Raw genomic sequence first — 27804 nt, forward strand, 5'->3', positions numbered from 1 at the left:
CTCAACTTGCTCTCTAACCAATTCCAGTGAGGTTATTTGTCTCTCTAACCCCACTGAAACCATTCTAATGTCACTGACTACCTCTGTCCTATCAAATGCAGTAGAAAATTTTTCAGTTCTTCCTACTTGACCTTTTAACATTTAAAGCAAATGATTACTCTTGCGTTCCAAAAATATTTTCTTCACTTGGTTTCTGGAATGCTACTTCTGTTTTCTTCCTTAGTCTCCTCTGCAGGCCACATTTCTTCTTTGTGACCTTTAGGGTTTAGTTCAACCCCCATGGCTCAATCCCCTTGGTTTTCTGTCTGTTACTCCCTAGATAGTCTTATCCTGTTCGTTGGCTTGAATTTTTATCTCCAATTTTTGTATTGTCACTGAGCTTTTAAACTTGTATATTCAGTTGCTTCATTAACAACTGTACAGGATGTCCAGCAGGCATTTTGATTTAAAATGTCCAAAATCACAATTTTTGATTTCTCTTTTCCCATCTCCTTCCCTAGTCTTCCTTAAGTAAGTGTAACTAATCACTCAGGTTGATCAGACCAAAACTCTGAGTGATTTGTCTGCCCTTCTTCACATCCCGTATAGTCAGTACACCAAGGTTTTGTTAGCTTTGCTTTCAGAATGTATCATTATCCATCCACTACTTGTTACTTCCTCTGTTACTACCCTAGACATGCATGTCTGTTAATTTTTAGACTTCTTTATAGATTTTCCTCCTACTCTTCCTCCTTACAGTCATTGCCTCACATTTTTGCTAGGATGATTTTCAGCAAAGGTAAATTAATTCATGTCATTCTCTTGCGGAAACCTTTCAGTGATTTCCCAGCACATTCAAAATAAAAGCTCTTGCCCGGCCGGGCGTGGCTCAGCGGTTGAGTGTCAACCTGGGATCCAGGCCATCCGGGTTCGGTTCCTGGTCAGGGCACATGCCCGGGTTGCGGACTCGATCAGTGACTCATCATTGATGTTTCTATCTCTCTCTCCCTCTCCTTTCCTCTCTCTGAAATCAATAAAGATGTATTTAAAAAAAAACAAAAAAAAACCCACAAAAAAACAAAATAAAAGCTCTTGCCTTGGCCTGTAAGCCCTGCTTGTTCTCGCCCTTGGCTATCTTACTGACTTCTGTGCCCCTTACTCTGCTGTTACCACACCTGTTTTCCTGTTATTCTTTGGACATTTCAAGCTTGTCCTGCCTCAGAACTTGCTCTTATTTTTTCCTGGATTCTTTTTTCCCTAGATAATTTGTGTGACTCACTGACTGAGTTCAAGTATCAGTTCAGGTATTAATTCCTCAGAGTGGTCTTTCCCACTGTACCATATGATCTTCTTTCTAAAATAGCCACATACCCCATCAGTTTGATCTCTGTACCTGCTTCATTTTACTCCATTGCCTATATCACTGTCAGACATTATATGTTTAAATATATGTTTGTTTATTTTTTGTCTCCACCATTACAATATAAGCTCCTTGAGGCCAGAGACTGTCCTGTTCATTGCTGTGTTCACAGTGCCTGGATGGGACTTGGCACATAACAGGTATTCAGTAAATGTTTGTGGAATGAATGAGTGAGTGAATGGGGTCTCAAATCCTCAAATCTTAATTGGAGGTTGGGGTGCATCACCTTTTGAGAGGTCTCAGTTGCCATGATTTTTTATTCAGTGCCAAGTGCAGTGCTATGGCATTGCAGATACAATGCCCAAAATAATCCTACACTGAAGAACTTACTGTTTAGAAGAGAACCAGACATGCAAACATGTAACTACAGAGCAACATGATAATTGCTTTAATGAAGGTATATGTAAAGGTATATAGCGGGAACTTATAGGTAGAACCATAATATATCGGGGAGTCAGTGACAAAGTTATAGAGGAGGTAACCTTTAAGGTGAGAATTGAAGGACAGGTAGACTGTCAGGCAGGCATCCGACTGAGAAATAGTATGCCTTAAACCATAGAGGTGTAAGAAGGCAGGTGGGCATGTTTCTTTGTACTACCAGGAGTTGGAATTGATGAAATATAAAATCTGAAATTAGGAGTGGTTAGAGATGAGACTGGGCAGATAGGCAGTTCTAGGGGTGGCAATGGAGCTAGGTCATTTAGGGTCAAATGTGCTATGCAAGGTACTTTAAAGTTTGTACATGATAAAGAGCCACTGAAGAATTTTGAACAAGAAAATGAGCAAATCTGATTTGTATTTTAGAAAATCACTGGAAGCAGTGTAGAAATAGAATGAACAGAGCTTGGTAATTGATTGAAATGTCAGGGATAATGACTTCCAGGTTTCTGGCTTGAACAACTGGGTTGTTAGCGATACCATTCACCAAACTATGAAATTAAGGAGAAAAGAACAGTAAATCTTTCTGAGGGGATGGCTAGAATTTAAAAATATATAATGATCTTAGTGCTCAGAAACCTATTGGTTTACTTGTGTTATGTAATATGTTTTGTATAATACATTTAATTATAAACATGCTAAATTTACTTGTCAGATATTTTTATTCCTTTACAGATAGCCATATAGGCTGCTCAACTGCTGAAGGATGTTGGCATCTCTTAGTTTTGCTAGTTTGTAAATAGACTAATGAGAATAAGAATGCTTTTGGCAGTATAGTAAAAAAAAAAAAAGGTAGTTTTATTAATATGCAAAGATATGACTCAGAACCTAGGGCCCTCCACAGCTTTAAACATATATAAAAAGCCCTCTTTTCAGGAAAAAAAAGTAAAGTTAGGAAAAATGGTCCTAAATTTGTTGAGGGTAACTTTTACCACAAAGGAATGTTTTCTAATCTGTCTTGTTTTCTGATTTATGAAACATAAATAGACTTTACTTCTTTTGATGCTTTATTTTTTTTAATCATTTTGAACATATGGAACATTATAATGCTTGTGCAGAGACAAGCTTATCTATACCTTCATGTTTTAGTTGATTTCTTGGTTTGGCATATTCCCTTGATGCTAAAAGTGGAAAAATTTGAAACAGGCAAGATATAAGAGAAAAAACAGACTGTGTTTGTTCTTATAACACTAAGGATATGGCAAGATCTTAGACCAGCACTAACCCATTAGAAATATAACATGGACCACACATGTGGGCTACATATGTAATTTTAAATTCTCTAGTAGCCACATGAAAAAATACAAAAATAAACAGATGACATTAACTTTAATGTATTTTGTATAACCTATTATATTCAAAGTAGTACCATTTCAACATATAATTAATATAAAAATATTAATGGGACATTTTACTTTTGGGGAGATATACCAAGTCTTTGAAATCTAGAGGTATTTTACATGCACAGCATATCTCATATCTCAATTTAGATAGTCATTTTTCGAGTGCTCAATCACTATGTGTGGCTAGTGGCTACTGTATTGGACAATGTAGTTCTAGATCATTCTTGACCAAAAAGTAGAAATTGCTTCAGTGTTCTGCAACATTTGAAGGTGTCTTTTCAAAATCAAGTAATTTATGTACTGCTTATTTTATTGTCCCATCAAGTATATTAAAGAGGTTACTCTTTTCTTCATTTATCATTTTTCTCCTTATAGTAATTTTGTCCAATAAAGGTCTGTTTATCAATTTTCATTGTCTTTGCTTTCTCCTACACCAATTTAAAGTAATGGCCTCTTATACTAAAACAATAGCAGATCTTTAAATTTTAGTAATTTTGTTTTTTAATTTCAAAAATACATTTATGGCAACAGATTCAAACAATAGTGAGATATAGAAATAAAAATTAATAACTTAATTCTTTTCCCTCATTTTTTACTCTGTCAGATGTAACTACTGTTAAGAATTTAGAAAATAAATAGCCTTTCTTAGGGATATACGTTCATGAGAAATTCTTGTTGAGAAAATTAGTGCTTTGAAAATAACCTATTAGAGTAGATCTATTTAAAATGAAGACTAAAGTTTTATAGTTGTTAATGAAAAAAAGATTTGTTAGGGATAATTTTCTGAATTGAAAACATTTATTTTACCATATATTTAATAAAATTTAGGTTGTAATTACAGCTGTGCTAATTCTTAGAATTAACAAAGAATGATGTACCTTCTTGGTATAATTATTCCACTAAAATTTTGTGATAGTCTGATAGCATCCTTCGCTTTGTTTACTTTTCTTAGCATTTATCATATAGACTAGACTAGTGTATCAGTTTTACCAAAACTATTGAGAGCTTTCCCAGTTTTTCAAGAGATTTTCTTAAACCCTTAACATTTTCTTCCTTGATTCCTATTCTGTCATCATTCTTGTTGGGTTTTTCCTTCTTCGTTTGTTCATTGGTTTGATTCTGCCAGATCTTTATTCCCCAAGGGTTTTGCTGTGAGATGGACACTTCTTCAATATTATTTTCATAGTCTTCATGAAGTCCTGCATTCTTTTCAAGTTTTGTATTTTCACTTTACAATTGAGTTGCATTGTGTTTACTTTGCATTATTGGATGTTTACAACATTAGACTGTTAGAGATTGATGCGCAAAGCCAGGATACATAGTTGAAGTAGATGTTAGTGTCAGGTAGGAATGGATTCTGTAGGTAATCAGGGCACATTATTGTAAGGGCTTTTGATTTCCTGTGAAAAACTAGAAACTGCCTATTTAAGTAATAGCTAACTTTTATTGAGACTCTTACCATGGCTGGCAAATTTCTATACATGCATTATTTAATTTAATTTATTTAGTGTGCTTTTGCAATAAATTTATTATTGTCCTCATCTTAGCATTGAGTTAACTAAGGCTTACAGCATTAACTTTTGCCACAATAAAGTTAAGTAATTTGTCTGAGGTCAGAGTTAGTCAAGTATGGGCCTGGGATTCTAACCCAGGAACTCTGTCCCTTACTTGACTGCATACTCATGTAAATGCACATACTTTTTTTTTTTTTTTAACATTTTAATTTTATTGATTTTAGAGTAAGGTCGGGGGAGAGAGAGAGAGAGAGAGAGAAAGATCACCTTATGGTGTACAGGACTAGGCTCCAGCCAACTGAGCCACACCGGCCAGGGTCATACACATACTTTTGTGCAAAAAAATGGATTGTATTGTATTTTTTTTCCCACAAAGCAGTGTGTTTTGGATATTGATCCAGTGTATGGATGAGCCATAATTTTAAGAAATTACTCCTGTTTAGGTTGTTTACAGTTTTTAACACCTTGCTGTGACTGGCCATTTCGAGCCAGAACTTGCCCCTGCATCTGGCTACTTTTCCACTCTTTTAAAATTCTACACTGCCCTAGCTTGTTTGCTCAGTGGTTGGAGCATCAGCCTACAAACTGAAGGTTCCTGGGTTTGATTCCAGCCAAGGCCACATACCTTGGTTGTGGGAGGCAACCAATCAATGTGTCTCTTTCACATTGATGTTTCTCTCGCTCTCTTCTCTCTCCCTTCCACTCTCTCTGAAAAGCAATGGAAAAAATATCCTTGGGTGAGGTTTAAAAAAAAAAACCAAAAAAACCTCTACATTGCTTTCAAACCTTACAATTACTTAAGTTAATGTAAGTGCAGGCACGAGTTGCTTCATGACCAGTCAGCAATGTTTGGACATGGAAACTTGAGTATACTTGTGATTCGTCAGCGCGAGGTGTTTGAGAAACATCAATGTGACCTTCGGCTGCCTCCTGCAGGCCCCCTGCCCAGGATCGAGCCCACAACCCGGGCATGTGCCTGAGTGGGAATTGAACCGGGAACCTTTCGGTGCATTGGACGAAGCTCAACCAACTGAGCCACACCAACCAGGGTGATTGTTTACAGTTTTTGTTTATTTTTTATTTTACTAAAGTTGCTGTTCTTGGTAAGTAAGAGGCTTATATTTTAATAACCTTGTATGAAATAGGACTGGAGGCACTGGGCCTGGGACAGATGAGTTGGAAACTGAGTTTACCTCCTAAAGCCTTAAATCTCAAAGGATAGACTAGAAGAAAAAATAAGGAAGCTTGTCTCTTTTTACCTGAGTTCTGAGTGAAGGAGAAAGTTTCCTGAGATTTTGAAGCTACTGTTTTACTCTCATGTGAGTTTGAGTTTCATATTTATACTTATTGCATGGTCCAGAAAACCTCAAACTTAAAAATTAACCTTAATGCAAGTCACTCAATAGAGGAACATTTGTAGTCTGGTTGTATGGAATTCCCACTGATATTGCTAAAGGCCCACTGATGTGGGGATCATTACTCAAAGTTACAAAAAAAAGGTTTTTTTGACAGTGCCTTAAGCAGAAGTCAGAAGAGACACACTAACAGCAGAATTAAATTCTCAAGAACTTCAGAAAGTAGAACTATTAAATAATAGTATTATAATAAAAATTAAATCTAATTATAAAATTAATTTAAAAATAAATGCCACAATTATAATAAATATTAAATAATAAAATAGAAATATTACAGATATTATCAATTAAAGATAAAAGAAGAAAACAAATATAAGAAGAACAACAAAACTATTTAAAGACAGATAAGATCAAGGAGATCAGGGACAGGGTAGGGGACAAATAGTACCTCAGTCATTAAAATTTAAAAACTGATTGTATAGGATAAAGTGCAGAATAGGTAAATATGAAGAGAAAACATAATGTTGAAGATGAATTTGAAGATTCTGCCCTGAATGACTACAACTGGTAGAAGACTTGAAGCGAAAGTACTCAAATAGTGTTGCTCTAGTAGAAAAATAATACTAAACGCACACGGACTCTTGAGAACACCAAATTCATAAGAAAATATCTTGAGAATCATCAGAGAGGAACAAGAGATACCTACAAAAAGCAATGACAAACTGACAACAGATTTTTTAACAGTAACAATAGAAGTAAAAAATGATTAAAGGATGGGAGCAGGGTAAAGATATTTTCAGATGAAAACTAAGTACATATGGAAGGGACTATGAAAAGCATTGTTTAGGAGACAGATACAAATAATGATTAACTAGGTATTTAGACAAGCACTCATGTTAGAATGCTAAGAAAGTACTGTAATCAACTTCTATATCAATAAATTTGAAAACTTAGATCAAAAGGCAAATTTTCTAGAGCAATTTGTGAAACTGACTCAAGAACAAAGAGAAATTTCAAGACACCTTTAACATTAAAGAAAATAAGTCATTTTTAAACATTTTCAACAAAAATTACCATTCCCAGGTAGTCCTACAAATGAGTTAAACCAAACATTTAAGGAGAAGTAAACCCAGCCTTATAAATTTTTAATGTATATAATGTGTCTTACAGTAACCTTGATAACCCAATCATGTAATTCACAATACTAGGAAGGAAAATGATAGACTGATTTTCATGAATATATACACAAAATCCTCAATAAAGCACTGGCAAGCAAGCCAAGCAGTTTTCTTGACAGTGGATATTCTATATTTTTCCATTGATTTGAAGTGCCACATTTACTATAAAATGAATTCCCATATAAATGTGGGTCCGTTTTGAGTCCGGAAAGGTATATTTGTGTGCTTCATCTGTCATCTTGAATTGAAAATCTAACTTGAACTTTACATTCAAGATGTTTGCATTGGCATTTTAATATATGCTTTACATAAATAATCTTTCTATTGCAAAGTTTTGCGAGTCATTTGAAGGGGATGTCAGGGTCAGAACTCAATATACACCTCATTTGAGACATTTCATTATTCTACAGAATATTTCATAGTTCAAACAAATGTAAGTTGAAAGTAGATATGAAATATATTGTCAACGTATTTCCACAAAATAGGTTTTCCTCTCATGCCCTCACATATATGTTTATTAACGTGTATGAATTGATTGTGCCTTGTTCTCCTTCCCAAAGGAATTTGAGATGGCTTTAAAAAGGGACAGAGAAATAAATATTACCAGCCATCTGGGATGGATTAATCATTGTGTTTGAACACCAAACTTAATTCTGTTTTCTGGAAAAGAGCAGAAAGGGGCATGTTATGCTCTGTCTGTTAAAGGGACCATATAACTTTTAGAGACATGCTTTTCCCCTTCTTTTTGCAATGGGACATTGGATAAGGTGATAGTTACTTTCATCTTACATTTGCAAAAGTTAGAAAATGTTCAGGTATATCAACCAACTATGAAAGCTAAGATTTTAACATTGAATCTTAACTTAGGGAATCTGAGTTTCTGTGGCAAGGTAACATATGTGGTTTACTTTGCTTTCTGAAAAATGCCAAGGGTTGACTAGTAAATGTGAAGGGACTTGTAGAGTTGGAAATCATCATTTTGCATCCATCATAATAAATTTTGGATCAGATTAGAATCATTAGTGGATATAAAATCTAGGAAAATTTGGATGACCAGCAGGATATTTACATAGTTTTTAAGTGTTTTTTAAGTGTTACCCCATAGACTACTTATTAATTGCAAGGGAGAAAATGCACAGTAATTATACAGTAGAGAAGTTGGACAATACCTTGACCAGGTGATCAAAGTTAATATCACCAATGAAGGAGAGATGGAAATCAAATCATGTGCCTCCAGATGTGATGCCTGGAGAAGGACACATGACCACCTATGTACTATTGTAGCTAAGAATGTGTAACCTCAATCTCATCATTAGGAAATGTCAGACAAACATTAAATGAGGGATGTTTAATTTTAAAAAGGGGGTGGGGAGCTAGTCTTACATGATGTCAATGTCATAAAAGACAATGAAAAGCTGTGGAAACTTTCTAGACTATAGGAGGCTGAAGAGACATGTTAACGAAATACATTGCCTGATTCTATACTGAATCCAATTTTGGAAAAGAAAATACGCTATAAAGGAAATTACTAGGCCAACTGACAAAATTGGAATCCTTACTTTAGCTTTGATAAAATTATCAGTGTTAGATTTGCTAACATTTATTATGTGTAATTATGTAAGAGAATATGCCTATTTATAGGAAATATACTCTGAAGTATTTAGGGGTAAAAGGCCATGATGTCTAATTTCTTCTCAAAAGATTCAGGAAGAAAAAGTGTATGTGTGTGTAAAGAGAGGGCGGGTAGGAGGAGAGGGAACACTCATGATTGCAAAATTGATAAAGCAGTTGGGGTATAAAATGTTAACAGTAGATAAATATGGGTAAAGGTGTACAGGTGCTCATTGTGGTATTTTTACTTCTGTAATTTATCTGTAAATTAGAAATTATTTCCAAATAAAGAGTTAAGACAAATATATGGTTTAGTTATGATGCATTCTAATGAGGTAACAAAATGATAGAGCTTAGAGAATTTGTTTTAGAAGATTGAATAGTTAACATGCCCATTCAGAAGTTTCTCTCAAGTATCGGCTGTCTCAAGTGAGGTTTGGTAAGTACTGGATCAAATCAATTCATGGTTGAATTATCCAGTGAGTGCCTTAAGTGCCAGTATTCCCTATTGTTGATTGAAGAGGGATTCATATGTTTTAGATAACAAATTGTGGACAACCATTGTTGACATTCTAGTATGAAAATGTAAAAGCCTGATTTGTTTTTTGCTAGTTCACTTACTCAGGAAGATGGGTCAGAGAGATACTTACTTAAAGGAAGTTACTGATATTTGCTCTCAAGGCGAATTTGAAACTGTAGAAGCAATTGGACAGGTGCTTATGTATGATTTTAGTGTTCAAAAGTATAGTTAGAAAAAATGATTTGGCCTAAAATATTTTAAGGTGTATGTTAGCAATTAACTGCCCACCATCATGAAGTAATCTGCATTTTTATCCCCTTTAGAAAATGTAATTTTGAACAGAATTACATGTTGATGGTTAATTCAGGATAAATTAGCTGCAAAATACACCCTAACTAATTCTCCCCTTTCAGATCAGAAGCAAATAGAACTGATAAAACCACGTAGAACATTGTGGGAAAGTTAAAACTGTTTTAAAAGAGAGAAAGAAAAGATCAGGTACTTTCAGTAAATACCTGGGTGGGAAATTTTTAATCCAAGACACATTTTCAAAATTCCATGACAGCCACCCCTTATCCCAATGTTAAAGGCCTTTCATGCCTACATTTGTAAAAGAAATTTATAAAAACACAGCAAGGCTTTAAATTGAATTGGTATTATCTTGAAAGTGCACAAAATGGGGATGCACCTTTTTTGTGTGTCTGTATTATTATGAGAGGATTGTCACAGCCAGTGGTGTAGTGGAACATCTCCTACTGGACTGAGAGGTGATTGCTAAAATTTTAGGAATTTTGCAAACTGATACAGCTATTATTAAAATTTAAATTATATAGCTTATCATTATTAACTAAATGACATTTATAAAAGTGTAATAGATACTTAAAATTCACACAAGTCAAATCTTCTGTTAGATTCTTTTTAATCCAAAGCAGATCTTGTTATTTATTATGTTTTTGTATTACTTTCAGCACAGCAGTCTAGATTATAGAAATGATATTAAATTATAATTTTATAAATTTTCAGTATTTATTAATCCTTTTTATTTTGTGTCAGTTGCAGATTTGATGAGCACTCAATGTCTATTGGTTACACTGAAATTATTGTTTAAAATGTTGAATTTCAAAGAGCTATGGGGACATAGTTCTCCTTTAAGTAAATTTTTCTAAATTTACTTCTACCCATTATCATTACTTTTTGTTATGAGTCTACCTACCAGTTCTGTTAAGCAGCTCACATTTTACCATCTTATATACAGAAGTTCATCGTAATGTGTTTCGTCAAATGCTTTGCTGAGATCAAGATAATGCTATGTCTATGGCATATCCTCCAATGGGATAAACATCTGTACTTTCTTTGAAAAGTAGGCATTTAAAAAAGATCCTGGTGTGGTTCGGTGTTAAAGTCATATTTTTCCACAAATGCAAAGATAGATAATCCATGAAGATTGGTAGGCTGGATAATTAAGACATCAGAAGAGAAAAGGGACAAGAAGATCACGCAGGACACTTGATCAGGATCATGGTATACACCTGGACTGAAAAGAAAATAGCCTGTGTCATGAGGGCAGAGCTCCTTTACTGAGGAGGCAATATGAATCGGATGAAGTTTTAGGGATCTAGAACAGAGTGGACAGGATTTGTGGGCCATTCTTTTCTTCATATTATCTCCTTCCTTTGAAATGCATGTAGTGAAATATTAACAGTGGGTACTTTGGAGTGTGTATGGCTGGTTTTTTGCTCCGTATAGCACCTCCTTATTCTCTTTGCTCTGGACAACCTAGTCCCGACTTCACTTTTTTTGAATATTAAAAGAATAACTCAATATGAAATTGCCTAGCACATTTCTTTATATTTTGCAGGTAGGTAAAGGTTTATTTAACCTTTGTTAAATTTTTCCCCTTTTTAAATTTTATTGAGCAACCATGGTGGAGGTTGTCAGGAAGTTACTAGTGTGAGTTGTCTCATCACATTCCTTGGCCTCCACCCTCCTTCATTCTAGCCAGACCTGTTTTATTGCTGCTGGAAGGAAGAACAATATATAGTCAATCACTTGATTAAATAGTGTTAACAGAGTAATGGCTTTCTCTCTCCCACTACCTCTTTCTAAAAATCATAGTTCAAAACCAGTCCCTGATTAGTTGTCTTATTTTCTAGCCCATATTCAAGTTATTCTCATTCAGGTTATTACTGTTTAAAAATTATACACATACACACACATATATTTTTTGAGCCAGTGTGTTTTTAGGTGTCCTTCAGTATACTCTTCAGTGTAAATTATAACCTCCTAGGATATGGAGACGGTTGTGTTTTATGAGTACTTGATAGGTGAAAATCACTGTTCTAATAATCTGTTTTAATTCAGCCTAAGACAAAGCTACTTGTTTAAAAAGCAGAGAGCACTTGGGAGGCAGAGGTAAAGGATTTGGGGAATATGAAGAAAGAGGATATATGGATAAAATTTGTGGGCTCATGAATTTTTTTTGAATTTACTTTTATTAGTTGCTTACCTGATTGCTTTAATTATTTTATGGCAGGTTTTCTTTTAACTTGAGGGTTTCTATAGGATGGATTAGTAGGCCCTCTACTTACTCTATAAAATCTCTTGGTTCAATACATTGTAATTAGGTTTTGGTAATTAAATCATTCTCTCTTTTTCTTGCAGATTGAGGTGGTGCCATGCAGCAAGAAGCAGTGAGATGCAGAGTTCGAGCCAGAAGGCCTGACATGCCACTTTATGTGCCTAAAGCTCGAAGGGGTGTGGTACTCCTCAAGGCAGGGGATGAGGGAAAGAGCCATGATCCACCTAACGCTGTGGCAGAAGAACAAAAAGAAGATTGTCTCTCCCAAAAGGAGATCTTCAGAGAAAAAGCTAAGACTCAAAGACTAAATATTTGTCCTGATAAAAAGGAGCACAATCGTGGGGAAGGAAAGAAATCTTCAACAAAATTAAGAAAAGATACATACCTTCAAGAAAACAATGAAGATAGGATTAGTACTAAGAGGGGAGTCACAGAATCCAAAGAAATACTATCCCAAGGGCATCAGCAAGGAATCCCAATTTCTGGGGTTATACCTACTGTACCTTTACAAAGACATTTTAAACCAAAGAAGGTGGAATGTTTGGAGGTTGAAACCACAGATGTGACAGGACACGAGAGGTTGCTTCTATCTCAGTCTTGTTCAGAAACTGGTGAGACTCCAGTTATAAACAAATCATTCCAAAATGTGGAATTCTGTGATTTCAGTAGGCTTGCACTAAGTAGGGAAACATTTGAAGACAGAGATTTAGAAAGCAGAATTGAAATGGATGCCAAGGTTGAAGAGCTACAATATCGGTTTTCTGGAGTTTTAAGTTCTGTTTTGAGACCTGAGAGTATGATTGCACCAGTAAAACTAAGCTCTGATTCTGGAATTGTGCAACAAGGCATGCAAACATCAGGTGGAATGTTGAAGCTCAGCAGTGGAGGCATTACCACTATTCCTGTTCCTGGAAGTCCAGGTGGAGTCACTGATCAAACTTTTGTAGACTTTGAAGCTGAGAATGTTGATGACACAGCCACCGGTACAGATTTCACCTCGGGTCAAAAAGGTATAGATTCCATTCCTAAGACAATGGGTCACAGCTCTCATAAAATGACTTCAGTCAACAAACTAGAGAGCACCGATGGCATTTTTGATCCAACAGTGATTAGAGAGTGTGAGGAGGATGACAGCACTGCTGATGAGTTGTGTGTAAAGTATGAACCTTTTGATACAGCTGCTCTTGCTCATGAAACAAATACAGATAATGGATTTAAGACTGTAGGTGACATTACAAATAAGGCATGTGTGGTGGATAATACAGATACCACGTCTGATCAAATAACTATAGAGAGCCCTTGTGTTGTTGGAGTTAGAATAACTGATGAGGCCTATAGCAACACAAGTAGTTTCTCAAAATATTTAGAAATGAGTACAGATACAGTCCCTTTTTATGTAGCTAGAAGTAGGAATGACACTGAAAATTTCAGCAACCTCACTGCTTGCTCAGATATTTATGCTGAGAGTATTTCATCTAGTTTCATAGAGTCAACAGGAAAGTTGATAGAGAGCTCCTCAGATTGTGCCTCTTCCTTGCCTGTAAAGAAGATTCCTGGTACTAATTGTACCACCTCTTTGGACTCTGAATTCAGTATGTTAAATGGGACAAAAGTACTTTCAGATAGTGCCTTAGGCAATGATTTAGATTGTACTGGTGATATAACAGAGGCATTGCATGAACCCAAAACTGCTGAAGAGTTCAAAACAGAAGAGGAAGATGACGCAGAGAATATAGAATTTGGTATATCCTTTCCTGATGTAGAACCAGTTTCTGTAGAGACATCTATGGAACCAAAAGCAACGGAAACTTCTCACATGGAGGAAAGTGCTGCTACTGAGGAGAGCTGGGAGTCCATGTTTAATGATGATGGTGACTGCCTGGATCCACGTCTTCTACAAGAGGTATGTTTGGTGGAAATTGCTTGATGCTTAGATAATTTGTAGATTCATACAACTTGGGATTTGGGGGGCAATTTTATAGACATTTGTGCACATTCACTCATTTATATCCAGTGTAAGGGTTCCTGCAATAAACTTACAGGATTTTAGGTTGAGAAAAAAATATCTGGTAGATCTTTGAAAAAGATATTGCAGAATTGAGCAATATCTATAATAGCCAAGTCCTGAGTGATCTTAAGTGAATAGATTAAAAATGAATTTAACAATATTGCCTATCTGTTGAGGAAGTACAGAGGGAAACTTCTTCAAAGGGGCTTTTCTGTGTTGACAAGATGTATTTTACACAGGCCTATTTGAGGGAAGGAGAATAGTTTATTATTGTTCATACTTATTTTTCCGGTAGATGTCCAGATGTTTTTAGACCTATAGAGCAAAAGAATTAGAGAAGGGAAGAGTAAAATAAAGGAAGGTATGATTATTTTTTAAGGAGTTTATGCTGAGTTAAATTAAAGAATAAATGATTGTTGAGTCTGTATAGAAAATATAAGTGAATAATGACATGCTGGCTAATTAGAGTTCTTGAATACAAAATGTTAGATTTTTCGAAGGCATCTTACAAATTATTTAGTTCAGTCTTTTCATTTTCTTAATTTAGACAGTCGACATTTAAATTCCTTACCATAAATACAAACCACTCCTCTTTCATTCCTTATAGTGGGTTCACATAACCTTTGCCTGAAATGGAAAAAATGATTTCCCTATAAAATCCCCAATTTTACAAATGAGGAAATTGAAGCTTAGTGATCATTCCTTTAGTAAAGGCTGAGTCAGGATTACTGTCTAATTTTATCTTAATCCAGTGTTTATGTTCTTTCTACCAGACCACTTCCTCACCTATAAAATAGAGTTCTGTTTGAGTGATTAAAAAGAACCTTTTAAATACTAAGTGATGACTCTTGTTTCTGAGAGTTAAACCAGAAGTACAGAAAAATGATTACATGCATGTGAAAGAGACACATGATACTGAAGAGATCAGCCAATTGGACAGAACTGACTTTCCAATACCAAGCAATTTCTCCTCACTCTTAGGATGTGTTTGCATGCACACCTACTGATACCATAGTTAGTACTTATGGTCAAATCGGGAAACATTGTGTCTTAAACATTCCTTAGAAAGAAATATAGAGCAGGAAATATCTATGAATGGGCATTCATGAACCCCTTGAAATTGCAGGAAAATTTTTATATGTATTTATAGTTTTTCATAGCTTTCATCAGAGTCTCAAAGGTGATGGCTCCCATAGTATGGTCCTTGGACCAGCAGCATGAGCCTCACTTGGAAACTTGTTAGAAATGCACACTCTTTAGCCCAGCAGTACGTGTCTATTTATAAGTTTTTCAAGTGATTCTGATGCACACAGAATGAGGACCACTGCTCAAAGGTAATATAGAAACTTAAATGTATTTCAGAAGTGAGTGTGGTAACTAAAAATGGCTGTCAGTCCATAATTAGGAAAAACACTGTTCAGCAGAGAATTTAGAATCAATTTGGGTTCAGAAATACCAATAGTGGGGGAAGTTGGTTGAATATAGAGAAGTAATTAAGCATCCAAGCATTGAAAGGCGGTCTTAGTCTGAGAAAGGAAGCAGTGTTTATAGGAGTTGGGAAAGGGAATACCTGAGGGGTTAGAGAACACAGGTACACAGAGAAAGAACAGCTTCCTACAAAAGAAGGACATGGCACACAGAACCTTTTACACGTGGTAGGACTCGTTAAATATTCACTGAATGGATGGAGGTGATAGGGCAGGATTAGAGTTCTCTTCCTTTTTAGGATGGCCTCCAGATGCTTTCAAAACATCATTGCTGCCCTAGCTGTTTGGCTCAGTGGTTAGAGTGTCAGCCCGTGGACTGAAGGGCCTTGGGTTAGATTCTGGTCAAGGGCATGTACCTCTGTTGCAGGCTCAATCCACAGCCCTGGTTGTGGCGCGTGCAGGAGGCAACCAATTGATGTGTCTCTCTCACATTGATGTTTCTCTCTCATTGATGTTTCTCTCTCTCTCCCATTCTCTCTGAAAAGCAATGAAAAAATTATCCTCGGGTGAGGATTAAAAAAAAATAGAAATAAAACCATCATTGCTGCTAGAACTTGGATTCTGTGTGGTAGCTTAGGAATATGGCTTTTGTATTGAAGGGGGTAGTATGTTCAGGTTGGTAACTGTTTTTCAGGTCTTAACACTATTTAAAATAGGGACAAAAGAATTTAGGCAACTACTCAGTATTTTGAAGAGCATAGTGCTATAGCCAGAGAGGACACTAGCATGACCGAAGGCTGGCAATGGCAGGAAAATGGAGTATGAAGTGCTTTAAGCTGAGGACAGCCAGTATTTGGGTGTTGCGTTTGGTTATCTTCAGAGGCACTTGATAGGGAGTGGATCTATGTTGTGGGAGGAGGATGGACAAGAGCAAAAAAGGAGGAGATGGATTGAGAATGTTGAAGCCGATCCAGCTTTAAACTTTGGTCTCCTGTGCTTTGGGTTTTAGAAGATGTAATAATAATAATGTTATTAAAAGATATCACAAATCCAATAACATTAATAGTCCTTTGGTTACTATTACACTTAATTTATTATTTATTTTACTCCAAACATATTTTATTAAAGGCTAAACCAGAGTGTCTGCCTACCTTGAAAACTTTCCAAACAAAGGTTTTTGGCTCTTTTCCCAGCTGGCCTGTTTCTTTGTTGACAATGGCTAGACATATGGAGGTTTGTCTGATACTTCTAATAGGCAGGGAAGTATGCTGTAGAGCAGGGCGTGGCAACCATTGGCATGTGAAGCAGTTTCCTGTGATGTTTGAACCTCTAAAACTGCCTAAGGAGGGTAGAGAACATAGCTAGGCCATTAGTGAGCTCCCAGAACTGCAACTGTTGATGAGTCTCTGTCGATCACACTTAATCTCCTAAAGCCATGGTGGGGGATACCCAGAGACTTAAGTTGGTAATTTATATAGAAAAGGATGTTGGCATGACCTCTTTTAACCCTCTGAGATCTTGGTACAAGAACAAAGGGATTATTATTGTCTAGATAAAACTTCCATAGCCCCTCTGTCTCTACTGATCAGCAAACATTGGTAGGAGGGTTAGTATCTTTTGTTAATAGTTCCAGCTCATGTTAACAGACTTATATTTGATTTTTTTTTTAATCCTCACCCAAGGAGGGGGGATATTTTTTCTTTTGATTCTTAGAGAGAGAGGAAGGGGGGAGAGAGAAAGGGAAGGAGAGAGGGAGAGAGACATCAATTGGTTGCCTCCTGCACACACCCCGACCTTGGGTGGGGATCAAACCTGCAACCCAGGTATGTGCCCTTGACCCGGGATTGAACCCATGACCTCTGATGTGCAGGCTGATGTTCTAACCACTGAGCAACGCTGGCCAGGGTATATTTGATATTTTTATTAAAATGTCTGAATTAACATGTTACATTGACTGCCTAAGTGGGGATTTATAGACTCACCTTCCAGATACAGTGTATTCTAATGTAGTCACTTGGGACAGTCAGAAAAGAATCTGATTGAATTATATACTCTGTTTATTGTTCATTTCATTAATGGATAATGACTATGTCTGGCTCACACAGAAAGAGGGAACATTGAGAAGATTCCATTGTTCATAGTTTGTATTTTCTTTAAACCTAGATTCCTAAAATTAAAAGTCTTGCTCTGACTTTTGTTAGATTTGTTGCATAATATTTTTCCCCTCTGAATCTGTATTCAAACCAGCAGCATTTTAATTTCTGATCCCTTTTCTCAAAACTAAAGAAAGGTATAAATATTTCTGGGCGTACATTATCACTAAAAGGAGGGATTCTTGTCTGAAGCCTCAGAGATTCCTGATGTACTTTGTCCCTGGCAGTGTTTTTACTTCAGTGAGCCCCATGAGGTGTGGTCTTTGGAGTATGGTTGGGACAGATGGGGTAGGAGTTGTGATGTATAACTCATAATGTTCATTCGTTTAATTCATATGCTGTTCAGTGACAATAACAGGGAGGGAAAATGGTAGGGTTGACAAAGAGAATCAGAGTTCATAGTCTACCCTCATCAGAAAAAAATAGACAACTATATACAAAAATTAGGAATGTATTTGTGTTAAAGATAGAAACATAGTTTTTTGAGAATTAAATCTCATCCTCACTTTAATATGAATTCATTTCATCATTTGCATGAGAAATTACTTGTAGGCACGCTGGATTACTTCTAGGAATGCTGGGCTTTGGGATGGAGTGCTAGGGAGACTAAGTGATTCAGCTGTAGGCCTGACTGCTGAAGTGGGTAGCCAACAGTGTAAATATATTTAAATTTAGACTTTTTTGTTGTAATAAATTTGGCGTTAGAGTGTGGAGAGGTATGCGTTTGCAATAAGGTCTAGATTTGGGACAGAGGAAATTTAAGTGGTAATCAGAAACCTTATACAGAAAGTCTTTTATGTAGATTTACCAAAGCCTGAGATTGTTAAGGGAAAGCCACAGGGATTGCCCAGACATACTAGACAACTAGGCTTAAAGCACCAAGACAACTATATTTCTGATCCTTCAGATGATGGGTCATACTTTTCTGTTGCCTGTCTGGAACAAGAGTGACTCATTTCTTAAACCACTGGGTCTGAGTCTGCAGTTTGAAGCTCAGAAGTACGTATCTATTGCCTGTTGCTGAGAGGGGCAGGTAGGCAAGGACTAATACTCTATAAAGTAATAAACAAGGAACAGTCGTGATGTGAGAGAACAAACCTGGGTGTGATACAGGGTTTTAGGTAGCTAAAGTGATCATAGGAAAAAGTAGATCAGGGACTAGAAAAAATCACAAGAAGTGGAATGACAATAAATGTTGAGTTTGTAATTTTTCTTAGGCCCAATGGATAGCCATTGTCACTGACTATCATTGCAATACCCGAGTTAAGTTATTAAGATTGGGAAACTTCAAACCTCTAGCATCCCTCTGTTTGACTTAGTTTTATTATTTCCAGCTAGTCTAGTTTTACTTTTTTACTTCACCAATAGCATCTCTCCATCTAGTCTTTCCAGTCATTCTGGGAAGAGGAGGGAATACAGATATGTCTCCCTGCCTTCTCAGTCTTCCTCTTGACAATAAATTTAATCTTCTACAAGTGTTTTCACTATTCAGTGGATCTATATAGTATCTTCCAAGAATATAACATTAGCCTGACTGGGTGTGGCTCAGTGGTTGAGCATCGACCTAGGATCCAGGAGATCAGGGTTCAATTCCTGGTCAGGGCACATGCTGGGGTTGCGGGCTCAATCCCCGGTTGGGGGCGTGCAGGAGGCAGCCAATCAATGATGACTCTCTCATCGATGTTTCTCTCTCTCTCTCTCTCTCTCTCTCTCTCTCTCTCTCTCTCCCCCCCCCCTCTCTCCCCCTCTCTCCCTCTCCCTTCCTCTCTCTGAAATCAATAAAGATATATTAAAAAAAAAAAAAGAATGTAACAGACTGCCATGTTAACCTTTCTGTCCTGTCTGAATAAGAGCCAGGTCTATGTAGATTCAGGATATTCACTTAGTCCCTGCGCATTCATGTGTCATCACATTACCATTCATATGGGAGAGAACTAGACCTCTCAAATTTATCCTCTGGAACAGGGGTCAGTAAATGATTATCTGTACCAATTGTTGGGACACACTACATGTCTCATTATTGTAGCTTTCCCTTTTTTTGTTAGCCCTCATCTGAGGATATTTTTTTTCCATTGATTTTTTAAAGAGAGTAGAAGAGATGGGGGGAGAAAGAGAAAGAAAGAAACATCCATGTGAGAAACATCGATTGGTTGCTTCCTGCATGCATGCCCCAACCAGGGCTGGGGATCGAACCTGCAACCCTTCAGTGCACGGGGCTGATGCTCTAACCACTTAGCATGCCAGCAAGTGCATGTAGCTTTCTTTTTTTTTTACTTCCTTATGCCTGTCTCCTTTGCTTGTAAGCCAAAGTTTGGTTTCTGGCCTTGGTTTCTTGATAAGGTTAATGAAGGCATAGACTATATATATTAAATAATGTTAATTGCAGATAAGGGAATACCATTGGAGGGATTATTTACTCTTACACTTAATATATAAAATGTTAAGAGTTTAAAAGTCTGAATTTATCCTTCTATTAAAAACGACTTATGCCTACCAGAGTATAAAAGAGGGCTGGAAGCTATAACTTACGCTATATATTAAGCACTATAGCCCAGCCGGTGTTGCTCAGTGGTGAGTGTCGACCCATGAACCAGGAGATCACGGTTGTATTCCTGGTCAGGGCATATGCCCGGGTTTAGGGCTCGATCCCCAGTAGGGGTGTGCAGGAGGCAGCCGATCAATGACTCTGATCATTGATGTTTCTGCCTCTCCCTTTCTCACCCTGAAGTCAATAAAAACATTTAAAACAAACAAAACACTGTAGTATTATCTTTTTAGGGAACTCTTTTTAGATTTTTTTAACTTAGGACATGAGAAGTTTGAAAAGACTTGAAATAGTTTTTATTTTTTTTAATATATCTTTATTGATTTCAGAGAGAGGAAAGGAGAGGGAGAGAAAGATAGAAACATCAGTGATGAGAGAGTCATTGATCGGCTGCCTCCTGCATGCCCCCAACTGGGGATCGAGCCCGCAACCCGGGCATGTGCCCTGACCGGGAATCAAACCCTGATCGCCTGCATCCCAGGTTGACGCTCAACCACTGAGCCACGTCCCGCCAGGCACTTTTTATTTTTTAAATAAACAGTGTTACTTCTCTGTCTGCCAAAGCTTTTATTTTATTTACACTACCTACCATGGACCAATATGAAAAATTCTTGGCTGTTATTCTAAATTTTCTGTGGCATTGAAATATCTTAGATAGAATCAAATTCAGATAATCTAAAAATCTTATTTTTTGGTTTATAGCTTAAGCCTGTTCTCCAATAAAATCTTTTGATTTATCAAGGTTTATAGTAAACAATAAATTTTAAAATTGCTTTTCTTCAATAGAAGGTGAGTTAGTAAGCAGTTAAGTAGCCACAAGATAACAGTGGAAGAGAAAAAATAGAACCAAAGGGCTTGAATAACTTAACCTATATAATTGAGAATTGACTTAATGGGTTAATTCTGTAAATAATTATGTAAGTAGACATGGTAACATTTGAAGCAACTTGTGGTCAAGTCTCTATTGTCCCTGTTCCTGTAACCCCCTCATTCCCTCCCCCATATTTAAATTTGTTATACCTATAACTATAGTTTAAAGTGGTTTATTATGTTTAATTGTGTTTAAGTAAAAGTACCCACCAAAATGTTTTTATTCCTCACTTAAGATCTGAGCTAGGATTATATCACAGCCCTTGAACTTTAAGGACTAAGAACTAAAACTTTAACTTGTCTAAGAGGTAGAACTATACAAGTCTTTAAAAATTGGAAAGTTAGCATTGTTTTATAGGTAAGGTAACTAAGGCCTAAAAAAGTTCATGTTTAGCTAAGGTTAGTGCCAGAGTTGGCACTAGAATCCAAGTCTCCAGGTTTCATTGAATTGAAATGCTATTGATTGTAAAATAAATACATCATTATTTTATGTATCACTAAGAAAGAAAAAATTTAAACTTCCACACAATGCTTACCCTTTAGAATTTTAATTTTATATATATTGAAAGAACTCTTTTAGACTTAGACCAACTTTTATCATATATCATTTCTTACATAAGGAAAATACATGTGAAATAAATTGGTTAAGGTATTTCTAAAACTTCATATTTACAGTCGAATTCTTTCTAATAACTCCTTGACCCAAATCATTGATCTTAATGCCTTTCCATCTTGTATCAACTACTGTGTCTTCAAGAACTTTGAAGACACAGTAGTTTAAAAATAATACATAAAAGAAATAAAAGTCATTGTTGCTGGATTCTTAAGCCACCTTTTCACGTATATGGGATTTTCTCCCACACTGCTAATCACCCTTTCTGCAAGTTTTGGTATTGATACTTTATGCTCGTGCATGTGCATCTTAAAATATGCATGATTGTGAGATGCATCCTAATGTTGGAGATGTTAAAATGTGAAAAATGTGCATCTTACAATTGAAGAAATATGGTATACCTCCAACCACTGTGTTATGATATAGTAGTATAGGGAAGGACGAGACCACCAAATTGGAGTCAATAGGGCAAGCTTCAGAAGGAGAGAAGGGTCAGGAGCAAAGCATTCCAGGCTGTGAGAACAGCTTGTTAGAATGTACAGAATGTTCTAGGATTTAGGTCCTAAATTTGTCACTCTCAGTTTAGACCATCTATTTTGAAATGTTGTTTTCCTTTAATCATTTCTTAATTAATATTTTCTCCATGATTTATATAACCAGGGCAATTAAAGTCTATTAGTAAGGGAGAGAAAAAAGTTACTTTTTTTTCAAATTTCAGAATGCCTTTCAGCATTATTTAAAAAAATGTATGTTACATAAATCAACTCCTTATTGATGAGAGCTCTATGTAGAATCAGTCTTGTTAAGCATGCATTTGGACAAAGTAATTAACCTGAGGCATGTGCATTTTATTCATTCCACAAATATTTACTGAATACCTAGTTTGTGCAAGATAATGTGTGCAGTGGGGGAATGTAGGGTAAGTATGACATGTCTCTGATAGTTGAATATAGAATCAGAATGTTGATTAGGAAACTGAAACCACAGCCTTCTCCTTTCTAGACTTATTCCCTGAATTAGTTTGCTAAAACTGCCAGAACAAAGTACTACTACAGACTGGCTTTGGCAGGGTACCACAGAAATTTGTTTTCTCACAATTTTTGAAGCTAGAAGTCCAAGATCAAGGTGTCATCAAGGTTGGTTTCTTCTGAGGCCTCTCTCTTTGGTTTGTAGTTGACCATCTTCTCTGTGTCTGTATGTGGTCTTCCCTTTGTGTCTGTGTCCAAATTTCCTCTTAGAAAGATACCACTCAGATTAGGGCCCACTCTAATGACCTTATTTTAACTTAATTACCTCTTTGAAGACCTCATCTCCAAATACAGTCACATTCTAAGGTCCTGGGGGTTAGTACTTAAACATGAATTTGGAGGGACACAGTTAAGCCTGTAATACTCCCCCAAGTCCTCACATTATTTGGTGTAACCACGCTAAACTGTTCAGTGACTACCACACTCCTTGCATGTCTTTGCACACTGTGTTCCTTCTACCTGTGGTACTTTTCTCTGCCTTTTCTATGTGTTATTTCTTTACTTAGGCAGTCAAGAAGAGTAAGCAAAGTTTGTTCTCTATTGACTAGTATCACTTTCTTTATTCTTAGAACTTTAAATTCATTGTCCAAGTTTGTTTGTTTTTCTAATGTATGTTAAAAATACATTAAATGTCTGTTGAGTGAGTAGTTCAGTGGTCACGATAAGGTTGGAGGAAGAGATGAGTCTAGCTATAATATATGGTATTGTGTAATGAGCACTATAAAAGTAGTACAGATGATAGAAATGCTATAGAAGTATAGAGGAAGAGTCATATTATACATGCTTGGTGGTATTTAGGGGAGGACTCATAGAAAAGGTGGTATTTGAGTATGTCCTTGGAGAAAGGTGTGATAATGTGCAAACTGACAGGTATCAGCACTTGCAAAAATAATGTGACCAAAGCAGTAGGCAGGAAAATCCAAATGTTTAGCCATAGTGAGAATACTCTTTAGTTGGAATGTAGCATACTATAAGGAATGACATGAGATAAAGCAGGAAGGTAGTATATTAGCTTACTATTTCTTCTGCAATAAATTACCAAAATTATTGTCTTCAAACAACACATATTCGTTACTTTTTAGTTCTGGGGGTCAGAAGTCCAGAGTGGATCTCACTGGACTAAAATTAAATGGTTGACAGGGGTCTCTTCCTTTCTTGAGGCTCTAGGGAAGACTGTTGTCATGCCTTTTTCAGCTTCGAGAGGCTGACCACATTCCTTGACTCATGCCCCCCCCCAACCCTCCCTCCATCTTCAAAGCCAGCAAGGGTCAGCGGAGTCTTTCTCATATCACAGCATACTGACACACTGACTACTGCCTCTGAGCCCTCTGCTTTTAAGGACTCTTGTAATTTACACTGGGCATAACCAGATAATTCAGGATAATCTCCCGGTTTTAAAGTCAGGTGATTAGTTACCGTAATTCCATCTACTACCTTAATTCTCCTTTGCCATGTAACATATTCACAGGTTAAGGGAATTAGGATATAGACATCTTTGAGAGGCCATTATTCTACCTACTACAGGTAGGTTGGGGCTAAATTATAGGAATTTAAAATATAGCCATTTAAGATTTTTGATAAAAGGAATGACATGATCAAAGCAGTGTTTTAGGAGTTTATTCAATAATCTTTTCGCTATATAGAATAAAGGACTGGAAAGAAATCACCAACCCTGAGGTGTCTTTCCAGTTTTGTCATTGATCCTCCCTCCCTTATTCCTTCCCTTCCTGTTCCTCCTTTCCTTCCTTCATTTCTTCTAAAATAGTTTACCTTCATAAATCCTTAATCACAAAGAATTAGTTGTCCCAACCATTGATACAGCCACCATTTCTGATTCTGTCCACTTGAAGGTATTTCATTGTGTTACAGAAGGAATACTAGACTAGCAGTCAGGAGACCTGTGTTATGATTCAAACTTTGTCAATAATTTGATTTGTAACTTTAGGGATATTCTTTAGTCTCTCCATCTTCGGAGATGCAATTCTCCGTCTTTGTAATTGGGATAAATCATGATAGTCCATTAGACATGCCCATCTGACAGGGAGATAAAGATAACTGTATTCCAAAATAATGTAGCATATGTTTATTTTTTTGTCTGAAGAGAGTAACTGGCTTGTGATTTCAGAACTTTTTGTTTTTCCTTTTGTATGTTGAAGAACCAAGGATCAGACAAAAAATCAATAAAGAATAAAAAGCTCAGTGATGGATGCCTTGTCAACCTTATACTCTCCCCACCCTTTTTCCCCCTCTGCATATAGGAATCAGGACAATTATATCATAGCAAGTCCGATAATATTGTATAGACTTGTTTTTAAGACTAGACTACTAGACTGTACAAACCTTAAAAACCCTCACTTTGGGGAAGATAATTTAGTTGAATGTTTTCGTTTATGGATATGGAAGAATACACAGATTTCACTTATGCTTTATAAATGGCAAGGTAGACCACTGGTAAAAATCCTAAAATGTTTGTGACTCATAACTTTAGATTATTTGTTTTGAGTTGTTTGCAAACTTTCCCTTGGTCTATAATACGTAGATAAGAATGTATCAAATTCTAAACCTCTGCCCTCTGTTGTTGCTCTTATCAAATATTTCTTAGCCACAAAAAAGAAAAAATACATATGTAAGTCTTAACGACATGAAGGTTTCACATTAATGATACAGCAAGTCCTACCTCAGTACACGTGACATAGTAAGGATTCCAATTATGTACAATAGAAATATGATGCAAGCTACAAATGTGAGCCCTCTGTATAATTTAAAATTTTCTAGTAGCCACATTAAAAATGTAAAAAAAAAAAAAAATAGGTGAAATTAATATATTTTAATCTAATATATCCAAAATAACATCTCAATATGAAATCATAATATAAGAAATTATTGAGATATTTTTTAAAATGTTATATTAAATCTTTGAAATCCAGTGCATATTTTATACATAAAAAACACATCTCAAGTCAGTCTAGCCACATTTCAAGTACTCATGCTGGACAGTGCAGGTCTTCTGCAAAGATATCCACATAATCAGTGCCTGAAATCTTAAGAATCTTTCCTTAAAGGCTCTATATTGCTACGTCTAATGCATCTGTGACAGTGGTCCTGTGTGCAAACCCCCCCCCCACACACACACACACAATCTTGCTCCGGTTCTCTTTTCTAGCTTCATACCATATTTGTCTCTCTTAGACATTTCTTCCTCCTATGCCACATAATCCTCTCCTTTACTCTGTCAAGGCCCCTTGTTTGTTTTACTGAGATTTTCAGGAGAGAAAGCACCATTAACAGTATGGCCTCCTACCTATTACCATACATCTGCAAAAATGTTTTACCCGTAGAAATGTAAGCTGATCTCAACAATATCTGAACTTTGGGGAAATGAAACTTTGTCATCTTAGGAAAAGATAGGAATCTCTGATAATAGTGGAGTCTGAGTGTTATAGGTAAAACTGGCCAGGAGTATATAATTTATAGGCTTTATATCTATTGTTCCATGAAATACAGACTAAGGATTAATGTGTTTTGCTATTATTACACTTTGTATTTAATCAGTCTCAGAAGCCAGAATGCTTAATAGAATGCTTAGAAATGGTATATAATTATACAAATTCAATTTTGCTGACTAGGTTACAGCAAAGGACCTTAATCATATATTCTTGCCAGATCACCCTGTCTCTCTTTTCCTTTCTCTATCTAATCAGTTTTTATATTTCCAAGGTATTTTTTATGTCATGCATTGTTTATCTCTCACAATGCATTATTTAGCCCCAATTTGTAAGTGCATGGACAATGCAGTGCTTTGTTTTGTTTGTTTTTTGCAAAGTAGCTCTGAAAGTCAAAGAGGATTGAATTCATTGGATTGAAGGTTGAAGTCAATCCAAAAATGAGATGAAGGAAACAATTCCCATTTACAATAGCATAAAAAATATTTAGAATTAAATATAAAAAAAGACATATAAAACTTGTACTTTGAAAACTGCAAAATGTTGGAAGAAATTAAAGAAGACCTAAATAATGGCAAGGCATCCCATGTTCATCCCTGTTTAATAAAATTAAGATACTTCCCAAATTGGTTTACATATTCAACACAACCCATTTGCCCTTTTTTTGGGGTAGAAATTGACAACTTAATCCTCAAATTCATATGGAAATGCAAGGGACCCAGGATAACCAAAGTGATTTTGAAAAAGAAGAAAAAAGTAGGAAGACTCAAACTTCCTGATTTCAAACCTCTTATAAAACTACAGTAATCAAGACAGTGTGGCACCTGGTATAAGGGCAGACTTTCAAGTGATTGAAGACTCCCCTTGTTTCTGGGGCTCTGTGGTATTCTAAACTGATACACCAGCCTATTCTAGGCTTTTAAGGATTTGTTAAAAGTTTAGCGAATAATCTTCTTTCCCACTTGTGTGGTGGCCACTTCTTCTCATGATCTGCCAAAGGCAGTTTATGTGTTCAGTTTCTCTTTGGAAGGACTTGTCATTCTGTGGACTTTAGTTTTCTTGGTTGTCTTGTATTCTCAGCTGTCTGTCGAGTGAACTCAAGAAACACTATAATTTTATACATCAGCTGGTCTTATTGTTATGGTGGAAGAAATATTCTCTTTGTACGTTCTGTATCCTAAGTGTGGAAATAGCTTAGCCTGTAACAGATTCTGCACTCAGTTAAATTTTGTTTAAAGAGGGTTGAATTCATTGAATACCTAGGTGCCGTGTAGTATGCTAAGCACTTACTGCATCATCTCATTTAATCCACATAGCTGTCTATGAGATATAAGTATTATTATTATTCCTATTTTTTTAGATATAAAACTGAAGCTTAGTGAAGAAAAGTAACTAGAAGCACTTCAGTGAACATTTTTGTTGATTTTACTTAAGTCACCTTTCCCCTTTCCTCTCTCCTGGATAAAATTCTTGAATCCATTTTTTACTTCTCCAAGGAAAGGAGATACAGCCTTGGCATTGCAAGTTCTCATTTCCCCAGTTGATGGGGAAAGGGGCACAGTATAATAGAGGGAAAGCTTGAAGGGATCTAGTTGGGCTTTTCATTAACAAGAAGACACTCTGAAGGCTTTGGGTGGTCAATACTAGCATCTAGGTTTTATAACAAGTAAATGACAAAATGGCTCTCATGGCTTTGTTGCCACTTTCCATTTTCCCCTTTCCTTTCTGCTTCTAGTGTAAAATAGTTAATAGCCTTTCGTTTTTTCGTAGGATAGTAGAAT

At 36.2% G+C, this 27804-nt stretch overlaps 1 protein-coding gene across 4 annotated transcripts in view; it reads left to right on the forward strand.

Annotated features, from left to right (window-relative positions):
* The window catches only part of R3HCC1L (R3H domain and coiled-coil containing 1 like), a 71231-nt gene that overhangs the window by 28202 nt on the left and 15225 nt on the right, over positions 1–27804 (forward strand). For 3 of the 4 annotated variants that reach the window (XM_016219956.2, XM_016219960.2, XM_016219958.2), the window contains exon 3: positions 12020–13839. In XM_016219956.2, coding sequence (XP_016075442.2) covers positions 12034–13839 — 1806 coding nt within the window. In that variant the 5' untranslated portion in view covers positions 12020–12033. Of the gene's footprint in view, positions 1–1467; positions 1540–12019; positions 13840–27804 lie in introns of all 4 variants that reach the window. The other variant, XM_016219957.2, reaches the window with a different exon arrangement.

The sequence above is a fragment of the Miniopterus natalensis genome, chromosome 14, assembly GCF_054644295.1.
Source record: "Miniopterus natalensis isolate mMinNat1 chromosome 14, mMinNat1.hap1, whole genome shotgun sequence".
Taxonomy (NCBI): Eukaryota; Metazoa; Chordata; class Mammalia; order Chiroptera; family Miniopteridae; genus Miniopterus; species Miniopterus natalensis.